Source organism: Salminus brasiliensis, chromosome 19 (assembly GCF_030463535.1).
Source record: "Salminus brasiliensis chromosome 19, fSalBra1.hap2, whole genome shotgun sequence".
Classification (NCBI taxonomy): Eukaryota; Metazoa; Chordata; class Actinopteri; order Characiformes; family Bryconidae; genus Salminus; species Salminus brasiliensis.
This window is the reverse complement of record NC_132896.1, coordinates 13,091,711-13,104,447: the sequence shown is the minus strand read 5'-3', so window position 1 is coordinate 13,104,447 and position 12,737 is coordinate 13,091,711. Positions and strand designations below refer to the sequence as shown.

At 38.7% G+C, this 12,737-nt stretch overlaps 1 protein-coding gene across 1 annotated transcript in view; it reads right to left on the bottom strand.

The window, feature by feature from the left end:
• Nucleotides 1–662: 662 nt before the first annotated feature.
• Nucleotides 663–12,737, bottom strand: part of gabra4 (gamma-aminobutyric acid type A receptor subunit alpha4) — a 32,179-nt gene continuing 20,104 nt past the window's right edge. Inside the window, exons 8-9 of the mRNA XM_072663066.1 lie at nucleotides 10,282–10,550; nucleotides 663–5,590 (exon numbers count right to left, since the gene is read on the bottom strand). Of these exons, the coding sequence (XP_072519167.1) occupies nucleotides 5,069–5,590; nucleotides 10,282–10,550 (791 nt within the window). The 3' untranslated portion in view covers nucleotides 663–5,068. The remainder of the gene's footprint in view (nucleotides 5,591–10,281; nucleotides 10,551–12,737) is intronic.

The following is a 12,737-nucleotide window of genomic DNA, read 5'->3' as shown; positions in this document are numbered from 1 at the left end:
CTCTCCTATTTAATTACAGGTAAAAGTGCAAGCATGAAAGACATGTATAAGAAAATGACTAGAATGCATTATATAAAACTGTGCCTCGATCTCTCCAGAATATAATGAAGCTAGACATATTGCACATATAATATGAGCCCTCCACCCCCCCTTTTTTCATGTTTTACAGCCTTTAGAAAATGCCAGCTTCTCTTTCAAAGGCTTTGCATTCCTAAAAAATAAAAGTGCAAATGTGAAAAAGATTTAAAAGAAAATGACCAGAATGCATTATATACAACTTCTCTAAATTACAATATCTCTATCTCTCCAGAACATAAAGATACTCAACATACTGTCCACATAATTTAATATAACCCTCATATAACACCCCCCCCCCCTTTTCCGTGTTTTACAGCCTTTGGATGTACTTAATGTACTTGATATACTTAATTATATTCTTTATTATGAGACAATAACATTTCAAATATTTTTTCCTATCATATCATCCTTCCACTGATATGGATTTTTGCTACTAAAGCAGTGCTGAATTCATACAGAAATATCCCAACATAAGCACCAACAATTCAAACAATTCGCTTTCCCTCAGTAGAAATCTCTTCATCTTTCTTCAGACCAAGACTTTATAATAGAACTGAAAACAGCACTAGAAGACGTAGACCATCCATGGCTGATGTGCATGTTTATTATGATTTCTGCACTCCTTATTTGGCTGTGGTGACCTCTGCTTTAGAAATCAGGCAAGGCCCCTGCTCTAAGTGACAGTTCTAAGGTAGTTACCTTGCATAGGGCAATAGTAAACCAATATGCGTTGGACTACAAAACACAAAGTGTATATAATTCAGTTTTTTGTTGTCTTTTTTTTTTTACAAAGAAATTTGATTATTGATACAACTATATACAGAAAGCTGTTCTATTAGTCCTCATGGTGGTGTTATGACCTCACAAAGAGGGTCAACATGTCCATATCATAACGGTTAATCCCAGCACATTTGTTTTTCATTCCTTTGTTTGTTTGTTCTTCTTCCTCCGGTTTGGGAGCAGTCCAAGGGGAGATTAGGCATATTTGTTCTTCTCACGGAGAACAAAATGCCCTCCGCAGGGTGCTCTGAACACGCTTTCTGGGTTGCCAGTGCCTGCTTGAAGAAAGGTAGGCCTTTTTTTTTTTTGCTCATCGCTATTCCAGTGGATGCGTGGTAGAATCATAATAGAAGCTGTCAACCACCCCTGTGTGGGCCTGCAGAGAGCACATTAAATGGTGGACTTCTACAATTTAATCAACTGTAAGAAGAAGATAATTTAAAGGGCAGTAGCTTTTGGAATGGAAAAAGGAAGAAAATGAGGGAGGAATGCTGCTACACTGTGAAGGATGGTATCTTGGAAAACATATCAATATGTCTAATATTTGGGATATTTGGGATTGCTATAAGCATATTATAAAACTACTGTAAACTGGTTTTACATCGTTTTATCAAGTGAAATGATTCCATTGATGCTCATGCCCCATTTAGAACAGGAGGCAAGGTACAATATGAGGAATACAATATATAGCAACAAAATAACCTCATGACCTTCAGACAACAGCATCATAAAAAGAAATATTAGACATATTGACAAAATCGAAGATGATTTCGCTAACCAAGATATAATTTTTACAGTGTAAAAATACACTATATAGACAAATGTATTGGGACACCTTTAGGGTTAAAAAAAAAATTATCCTGCTTTTGTTGGAGTAACTTTCTTTACTGTCCAGGGAAGGATTTTGAAGCATTGCTGTGAGGATTTGCTTGCATGCTGTGTGTGCGACCTAATTTTAGCGACCTAATTTGAAAGGGTGTCCACAAACATTTAGACGTATAGTGTACCTAAACGACTTGCTCATGTTCAGGTTTGAGAAGCTTTTTATGATAGTGCACACAGACATGATTTTTTTCTGGGTTGTTGATGCCATAACAGTACCAGAAAACAATTTCTGCTGGATATGAAAACCTTAGCCCAACTGCTCAGAACTTGGTGGATTATAATCCACCACAAATGTAGCCCTTCTACTCTGTGGCTGAAATATGACATGAAAAATCCAAGGTGCAAGACAGAGTGTGAGGATACCTCCCTGAGTCCATAAACATGGCGATACAGTCAATCAAGGTAACCTGTGTCTCTTTTAGCAATCTCCAGTCTCCAGTGGTTCTCTGCTTACAGAGTGTGAGAGAGAAATGTGAACTCAAGGTGGAGTAAATGTTAGTTAGCACATGCAAACAAGGACAAATGGCAAACTTCTAGAGGTTTCTTCTTAGAATTGGTATAGCTGAGAGGGGTAATAAAAAGGGCTAGGGGCCAGGGGTGAGATTTGTGGTGATTTATTATCATTTAAAGGAACAGGTACTAAAACTGGCTGTTCTGAATGGGGGTTTTTAGATGATGGGAATTGTAGAGCTGGACCCTTGAGGTATTTTGACCAAACCATGTCGCAGACATTCCATTAAGACCCCAGTGGGCTATCTTTACTCATGGAGAAAGGGGTATAATATGTCACCATTAAAATATAAAATTTTAATCTTCTGCTGTGCTACTTCTATAAACTTCTATTGAATAGAATGAATGTAAATGCATGTAGGAGCTCCATCCACATCTCTGTGTCTTTAAGTACTGTTAATGATGTGTCATCATATCTCCCAACATTACCAACTATAAAAAACTTGAACAGCAGCCATGGGCCTGTCCTTATCTAACCTTCATCTGCGACATTGTCACTCTGCTGCGTAATAGCATTTGTTGCTCAGGCACTGAGGGGAGAAGAGAGAGAGGAGACACGGCCCACCTTGAGGCTGGCAGGTTAATGTGTGTGTGTGGTTGTGTGTGTGTGTGTGTGTGTGTCTATGTATGAGATAGGGTTTAGGAGGGGTGAGGCTGAGGGCACAAAGTCAATTTCACACTCAAGTGAGTTTCTGGGGAAGCCAGAAACGGCAGACATTTTTGATCACTCCATCAGTCTACTGAAAGCCTCGTCCATAAAGTCCATCAAAAAATGACAGCTATTTACACACACACCCACACACACAGATGGAGAGAGAGAGAAAAGAAAAGGACAAATGAATAGACAGGGGAGAAGCAGAGGCAGAGCAATGCAATAAGCCTCCCGGTGCCTTGTATAAGTGACATTTCCCCAGCAGAGGTAAGCGTCTGGAACATTGGGCCATACTCCCAGACCCCCTCCACTACTAAATACCCACTTAACGCTTAGCCTTTAGGCCAGTGACTCAAATAGAGCACCAACAGAAGGGAGTAAAAAAAAGAAAAACCCCAGAAAGGTAAAGGCAGAGAATCATATCCTCTCAGTAATGAGATTGAAAGGCTTAAAGATCTCCCTCCCAGACTCCTGCCTCGATACATTGAAAGTGGTCGGGGATCAGAACTGCAAAGCATTGGCTTTTTAGATTAATCTCTGACTGCAGGATGGCGGTCTGACTTGTTAATGGCCTGGGCGATCAATACGGGAATAATGAGACGGGTAAGCCACAGATCTGTAGATGGGAGGTGGGTGTAGCAGCAACATTTAATCTCCATTTTCTCTTGCAGAAAAGTTTATTTATTTATTTATTTATTTTTAAATATATGTATAATTTTGTTTGTCAAAAGTTTCTCCTTTTTTCTCCCAATTTGGTACTGCCAATTAAATCCACCCATTCCAGCTCCCCCTAGCACTAGCAATGCTCCCGACACTAGGAGGGTAAAGACTTAACAAGTCTCCTCTGATTTATATGTATATCCGAGCTAGAGCACTAGATATTTACTGCCATAGAGAACAATCGAGAGAAAGAGAAAGAGAGAGAAAGAGAGAGAGAGGGAGATTGGTGGAGAAGGGCAGAAGAAAAATCTGGACAAAGTTTCCAACATAAAGGAGTCCACTATTGCTAAGTCACTGGCGAACTTTAAAAAAGTCCTTTAACATTCAATATTCAGCCCCATTTTTCTCAAGCACCATAATGTCCACCCACAATTTGTGTTAAGTCATGCCAATACGGGTGACTTTCAGTGGTTCATGTTAACGTGCCATGAATAATGAAGGTGCACTGTGTTGCATTATGTGCTATGGATTCTCATTCAATGGTGATGAAGCTCATAGTCATTCATAATGCCATTTGTCATTCATCGATATACTAGACTTCTACTGAACTAATACCGAATGGAAAAGTGAGAAATTATGTGTAAGTGTCGACAAGAACATCATTGATGGTGCAGATTAGCGCAGGATGACTCTGTTTCGTTTGTGGAGGTAAATATTCCTATGCAAAATGGAAGCCAACGGAAATCAAGAAACTTCATAATGACAAAAAAATCACTGTACTTAAGAGACAAAGAAAGATAGAATAGCTTGTTTTGTAAGACATGCATACCGATCTGCTGCTGGTCAGCAGTCTACAGGGTGGAGCAGCAGGCCTGCTCACAAGGTCGCCCACACCGAGCAAAGCTCTCAGCTGCTGCCAATCATTACTCAGCGGATGTGCCATTGGTTGGCTTTTTACATGTAGGTAAATATAATTTAAAAAAACAACAAAAAAACAAAACAAAGGTGATTCAAATGGAGAGTAAAAGGAACTCTTTAGTGGCACACTGAGCAAACCATCAGAAAACGTCTCTATAGAAAAATAGACTAAATGGTAATGATTTTTCATATTCTATTTTCAGTTTCACTGGATATATCCCTGCAGCTTCTACAATTAATATGCCTTGTAATTCATGACCACTTGAAAAAAGTTTCCAGATGAAGGTCAGTGTTCCAGGTTCCAGTGGGACAGCCAGGGCCGTTTCTATCCTATATCCACATGCTCATTCTGAAAAAAAAAAAAAACGACCCAGGAATTTTATGTGACAATTATTTCACCTATATAATCTTCACAAGGGCATTCACCAGCTCGTCTCTTTGCTTGTCCATCTGTTCCAATATGATTAGATTTCTAGGAATTGCTTTAAATATGCTTGACTTCCTTTGAGAGATGTCATTCTCTGTATTTGCTGTTTGGCTTTGAAGAAGTATTACAAAAGAAAAACCCTCACTAGTCTGGTGTGATTAGCCTCCTCTTGTTTCCATGGTGTCTTTGGATAAGTACACCACCCAGTACACCATGTTAAAAGCCCCAAAGGACACTGGGAAAAGGATCCGAGCATATTTGTCAATCTTGCTGGTTCCTCCTGCTGCAGGAGCTGCTGGTTGAAGGGCCTTGGTGTCCATTTTCTGGATATTCTCCAACTTGGTCCCTAAAAGATGGTGAAGAGAGGTTGAGGCAGTGGGTGTCCCGCTTGACGACCGCCCTGGGATGGTTGGTGTGGAGGGCGGCGCAGGAGGTGTGGCCTTGGACGTTGAGGCTTGGGCCACTGCGTTGGACTGACCCGCCGATTTGGGGTGAAGCCGTGACTGGTTCGCAGAGCTGCTTGTTGCTGCTGAGCTGGAAGATAACTGGCTCGTCTGGGGTTGTTTGTTCACAGCTGCAGCACTCTTATTGGAGGACTCGGTTCTTTGGCTGACTTTGGCATCTGGTTGAGTCGTGGAGTTCACACGCTTGCGCAGGTTGCCGTTAGTGTCTGAGTTTTGCTGTGGGAGAAATGAAGAGGCATGGTGTTTAGTTTTGGCTTTGGTGACCAAAGAAATGATTCCTATCCCACACACTTGTCCTTATCATAACCTTAAATCAAAACCTAATCCTCATCCCCATCCCAGCCCTGTTCCTGACCTTAACCTTAACCTCAACCCAAAACCCTTCCTAACCCTCATCCAGGCCATGATCCTGGTCCTAATCTTAATTAAAACCTAATTCAGGTAAATCCAGCCAACAGAATGTGTTCAGCAGCAGGTCTGTAACAGCTTGTTGAGGATGTTAAGATGGTGTGTAGTACATCTGCTCCTGTTCAATAACGTCTTAGATTAAGAAGAATCTGAACAACAACTGAATTCAGCATTGTATTCAGATGCTTCACTGCTGCCACATCACTGGTATATTGTTGATATCTTTATTTTTCAATCTATAATCTCAACTGCACCTGACAAGTAGAACTTACAGTAGTGTATGATTGAACCAGTGGATGACTGCACTGTTTGAGAGCTTTGTAAATTCTCAGTGCGCTGTAGTCTGATTAAGAGACACAGGAATAAAAGACTGCCTCTTATTCAACGGCACATGTTCCTACAGTAAACCACGCGTCTCTGGCGAGGCATCGGCTCCAGGAGGAGATATCCATAGGCCTATCTTTCATGCTAATGCATCAGTAAGAAGCTTTTTGTGTGCGTTACAGTACTGGCAGTGGGAGTGAGGTGGAGGCGTATGGAACTGTACTATCTGAAAAGCTTACATCACACTACACGAAGGGTGAGAGACAGAAAACGACTCCTGCAGTGGGTTTGTGTGTTTGTGAGTGCAAGTGTGTGTGTATTTGTGCATGTGTAGGGTGGGAGAGGGTGTGTTGGGTCTTGGAGAACATTTTTCAGGACAACAATGTGCAACAGAAAAACACTGGGCTAGCTTACTCTGTCAGAAACAATGAGCCAGCTGAGTTTAAGATGCTCCTTGTATCTCAATTTTTTTATTTGTTGTTTTTTGGCATCGCTTTAAAAAGTGAGCTGCCTTTTATAACTGTGTGAAGTGGTGATTAATGGTAATGATGAATGGACCAAATGGAAATCGTCCAAAAAAAGGGCATTTGAATGAAGCCATGTTAAAGGGTCCTTATCATTAAAAACTGAATTAATATATGAACATTGTTGGACATTGAAGGATATGGGTCCTTGCAAAGTAAAGGAAGCTCGTCCTTCTTTTCAAAAGTTACTGTTCTAGAGATGCTACATTTTGCTCTGAGTGAAAATAAGTTCCTAAGTTTTGTATGTTATGTTATATTTTCTTGAAGGTTCTTGAAGTGCATTTATGCTATTAAAGAACCACATTTGGTTCCTTAATGAACCATAGAGATGTGAGTGTAAAGAACCATTTAATTGGTAAAAAAAAAAAAAAAACTTTTTCATCAAAGGAAGGTTCTTCACAGTTTATACAAACATCTCTATAACAAAACTTGTGTCACTCAAAGAACCCTTTAAAGCACCTTTAGAAACATACATATGGAATTTATTTTTTTGGATTTAGAATATTTACAAAACATTATTATAATACTTATTCTACTACATTATTCCACAGCTCAGTGATTAGAACGCTTTCTGCTCTCCAGGCAAAACAGCAATGGCTGTCCATGGCTCCAGGCATGTGTGCTCACTGTCACTGTGTGTGTTTGATCAGTATGTGTTTGAATTGATGACTATGGTTGTCTTGTCTGTTATATATATATATATATATATATATATATATATATATATATATATATATATATATATATATATATATATATAAAACATAAAATGTGTGTATGTGTGTGAGGGAGAGAGAGTGTGTATTTATGCCTGAGCCACCAAGCTGAGCTGTACCCTCAGTCCTTCTATAAACACATCGTAAATGCCTGCCAGTGGAATTTACAGCCTTTATTACACACCCCTCTGCCTCAACATAACCATCAGCTGTTGAGGAATGGTGGAACGTGTGTGTGTGTATATCTGTCTATGTGTGTGTGCCTGTGTGTGTGTGTGTGTGTATGTAATAAGCAGCACCACTTGTTCTTCCACAACTGGTGTTATAATGATTAATTAGTAAAGCCGAACAGCTTCCACGATATATCACATCACAAGTTGTGTAAGCCTGTCTGTTTTCCCATATGTGCTGGTCCAGTTTCTTTATGTTTTCCCACCAGATCCTCAGAGAAAGCAACAGCAGACTGCATTTAATTGGTGTTTGGGCGGGTGGAGGGGAGGAGGGGGGTTAGGTGGTGTTAGGAAATGAGTTAAGCACTAATGTTATAGCTGACTCTCTCTCTCTCTGTCTCTCTCTCTTTCCTTAGTAAAAAAAACAGTATTAATTTCCCCTCTGCTTTCTGTAGCTCTTTAAAAACCTATACAGATGTGCCCTGAGCATGTTGCCATGGCAACCCGTTAATCCGCCATCCGGGTGGTAGTCCATTAAACTTTCGTCAGCTTCACATCATTTCTTATTGGGATTTTCACCACATAAACAACTCGGAGGAGTCCAGATAGCACTGAACATGAGAATGACGCTCCTGTCTTTAGCCCTTTAATGCTGAGGCCAATCCACTCATCTTCTCCAATAACAGGATTTCTCTCCATGCCGTTATGACATTTATTTTCAGTTTCAGTAAAGAACATGATCTGATAAAGCTGAGAACATGTTTAAGGGATGTGGTCAAAGTGTCTTGTCAAAGTGATTTAATAAAGCTATAGCTTCGTTTAGTCAGTGAAAATCCACAGGCTACCTCTCATCCAATGCCTTTTTTCATTATTATTATTATTATTATTATTATTTTTATCTGCCCATACAGTTGGAAAGCTAAGGGATTGATAGCAGGTCTAAGCCATACATATTCCCTTCTGATGTCACCCACACCAGATGAAATTACGAGAAAGCAGTAAAGTAGTGCTGAGTGTTCAGGACAGGCACATTTAAGGGATAATGTCAGTAAGCTCTGGCACTGGATTATGTTTGGCATGCATGACGTGAAACACACGACCGCTGCTGCCTCGTCTACTGCTACGCTAGCTCTTAGGCTGACAGGTGTGTTTTACCTGCATGTACACATTGCATAAGTCTCTGTTTTTTTTAGAACACTGATTTATAACAAAAATGTCCAACTAACATATATTGCCATTGACAACTAACATATATTGCCACTGACACACAAAAAAAGACAAATTGTGTTTTGTATCTCTATCTCTATTTTTTATGTTTTAACATAATGTGGATCTGGCAGTTCTTTAAATAGTGATAGAAATGAACAAATGAATTGGGATATATAGCTCTTTTCACAACAAATGTTGTCACAAAGCAGCTTTACAGAGATCTTAGACTAAGAGAAAGAAACCTTGAGGGGAACCAATAAATATTTCCTGGTGAATGGACCAATAGAAATTCTCCAAACATCTCAATTTTTGCTGTTTCTCACTATTTGTAACTATCCAGCCATTGTTCTTTACATTGCGACATGATGAATGGACCAATAGAAATGCTCCTAATGACTGGATTTAAACTACTTTACATTAACTTCAATTGAAAGTTAAGAAGGTTTGTTCCTACTCCTGTAAAGTTGCTGTTTTGGAGATACAAGGGTTTGTGTGACCAACTTGACACAATTTGAGGCAAGTACCTGAGGATGTAGGTATCCAGTTTACATGATGCTTATTACTCATGCACATGCTTCTGTAATTCATTATGGAATTATTAATGACTGTGGTGCTCATAGGCTGCAAAACAAATTGCATATATATTAATATATTAATGTGGTATAAGCAGTGCTTGCAAATCAGCAACAAAACAGAAGGTTTTACCGAAATAAAGAGCGAAATTAAAAAAAAGTAAGAAAAAGAAAATAAATAAATACACAACAGTAAAAGATAAAAAGAAACAAAGACAAATATTAGAAGGAACGAAAAAAAGACAGAAAGGAAGGAAGGAAAGAGGAAAAAAGGACCAAAAAGCAAAAAGACTTAAATCAACTAGTTCATCTAATCTATCTACCTTCCCCAGCATCCAGTGTGCCCCTACACTCTTAAAAAAGTTTTTTTAAGTGATGCCATAGAATGATTGTATTAGAGTGAGTGTGATTAATCTTTTAAAGGCCTCAAAACCCCTTATTTGCTGCAATGGTTCTTCACTAATTTAAAGGTAAAAAAAATGAATACATAAATAAAAAGAAAAACAAAACAAAACAAAAAAAAATAATAGAAAAAATAAAGAAAAGAAAGTAAGTAATAAAAAGGAAGAAAACTAAATAATAAAAGAAAAGGGGGAAAGGGAAGAAAGAATAAATTAAAGAAAGAAAGAAAGAAAGAAAGACAAAAGAAAAATATAATAAATTAAAGAAAAAGAAAGAAAGAAAGAAAGAAAGAGATATTATACAATTAATAAATGAGGAAATACATGAATAATAAATGAATAAATTAAAGAAAAAAATGAAGGGACAATGACAGAAAACTAGAGATAATACAGTAATTACTGCATGTTTGTTTTTTGTTTTTTTTATCCCTTTATGTAAATGAGCCTGGCTGTGTTGGAGCAGGGCAGTATAGGATTGATCATTGATCACTAAGTACAGCTGTCTGAATATTATCTAGTGCCTATTGGGGGTTCTTACACGCAGAAGTAGTAGAGCATGTTGTACAAACACTTTGAGACTCACCTGCAGAACCTCCTCTGTGTCTTTGCTCTTGCTGGATGGTGTGGAGCTCTTGGTGGCCGCGGCTGCTGCGCTCTTGGCCTGCTTCTTTTTTGCTCTTTCTGCCTGGGCGTTGGTGAAGTAGTTCACGGCTGCAAACTCAATCAGGGCTGAGAAGACAAAGGCGAAGCATACAGCGATGAACCAGTCCATGGCCGTGGCGTAAGAAACCTTGGGAAGAGAGTGACGGGCACTGATACTCAGAGTGGTCATGGTGAGGACTGTGGTGATGCCTGTAGGAAGACGAGAGGAAGACAAAAGAAGACAGGAAGGAGTCAAGATGTTAGCTTTGGAGGAGTTATGCATGGAAGGGTTAGGTTATAGGTTCCCATGCTTGACAAAAAAAAAAGCAAAGTCATTTTTGAATGATGTCCTTAGAAATCAGTATTAGTGAACCTAGATGTCATTTACATTAGATCCCTCTTAGACTGAGAACCATAAGAGTCTGAATGATGATATAACACCATTGTGTTATCAAAACAACTGGCACAGTAAATGCATAGTAGTAATTTACTCTGATTATTTAACCCTTTCACAAGTACGCTCCCATCAATGAGCTTGAAACTTTCAGCACAGAACATTTGTCATAGAACGTCCAGCTTCAAACATGACACAGCAATCAGCCATAAATTAACTAATTCATCTAATCGATCTGCCTTCCCCAGCACCCAGTGTGCCCCTACACTCTTAAGAATTCTTCTTGGAACACTATTTTTTGAGTGAGGCCATAGAAGAACCACTTTTGGTTCCATGAAGAGGCATGATTGTATTAGAGTGAGTGTGATTAAACTTTTAAACGTCTCAAAAACCCTTATTTGCTGCAATGGTTCTTCACCAATTTAAAAGTAGGAGATTCTGATGTTCACCAAATGTTTTCTTATTTGGTATTTGTTCAATTTATGAGGACAACATTACAAGAGCAGCCCTGTGCACAACTGCGGGTTAAAGATCCTTTAGGTTAGGTTAGGACTTTTCTCAAGAACACATTTTAGGAAAAACCATACTGCTGCATACTGCATACTGCTGACATGCTCATCTAAACTCTGCATGTTTTAAGAAAGCATTCTCAAAATACAATCCTTTGCTAAAGCTATTCATCAACTTTTTTACTGGAACTGCAGTTTCCCCTTTCAATGGTGCAGAATGTTACAGGCACCGGATTGTAACTGTGGAGCTATTTCACGGTGGAACCTCAGCTTCAACTTCATGTTGTGAGGTAAGTACACAGCAAATCTTTTGTGTTATTTATGTCTCTAAAATCACTTAAAAAACACTCAGTCAGATTCAGCGAGTACAAGACCTGAGGTTATCACCACAAAAAAAGGGCACAAAAAGGCAGCAGTGCCAGTTCCTCCTAAACACAAACTATGCAAGTTGCATAGGCCCCCTTAACAGCTGAGGGGGGCTCCTCATGGTAAGAATGACATCATTTATTTTACAGCTATTAATTAGATAATCCTATTATACAGTTCTAAAGAGCTTAAGAGCACAGGGTTTCCAAATAAGCCTAAGAATTTTGTGATGTTCACAAATCAAGCCACATCAACGATGAGGCATGTCATGTTAATGCTATTCCAAACCCTCTTCTTAATTTAATGTAAATGTACTATATGTAATATACTGTGGACTTGTGAGACGTCATCAGTTGCAGCGCAAATACTGTTCCATTCAAAAGCTCAAACAAACAGACAGCATGACATGTCAACAATTTCCATCTTCACAAATGTCAATAGCATAAAAAGTTATACCTGCAGCATTCAGCCACACCCAAGTGTAGAGAAAGCAAAAACTTGCTTTCACAGCCTTCATCGCTGATGATGAGGCCAAGCAGCTACAACTCTGTATAGACTTCTAGTGAACACATAGTGGAAGGTAGCTTGGGGGGAGTGATTTCACATTGATGGTGAGTGAAGGGGGAAAGATACACCCAGTATGCAAATAGGTGGTGCCAAGAGCCAATGAGAAAAAAGTTAGGAGTTTTACTCAAATAGGTTGTATTCTACACATAAACTCACTGTATATTACTGAAGCAGCACAGCTGACTCAGATACTGGACATTAATGTGGGAGAAATGAGTAAATCTAACATCAGTGCAGTTAAATTTTTTGGGAGTGCCATTGACAACCTAATAAGCTCTATTATTAGAAATGAATTGAACTCAAAGATCTGTAAAATGATCACAAACGTTCAACTCAAACCAGTTGAGTGGTAAGTTTTATTTACAACAGACTTCATTTAGTTGGGTAGTGACAACTTTTTGGGTTACAGTATAATTACTTAATTTTATGAAATATATATTATATAAGTGAATTAGTGTAGTAGCTATTTTTAATGCACTTTGCAAAAATGTACAACAGTACATATGTTCATATAATATAAAAATATATTATATGAACACAAGTATTTCTAGGTATATTCAA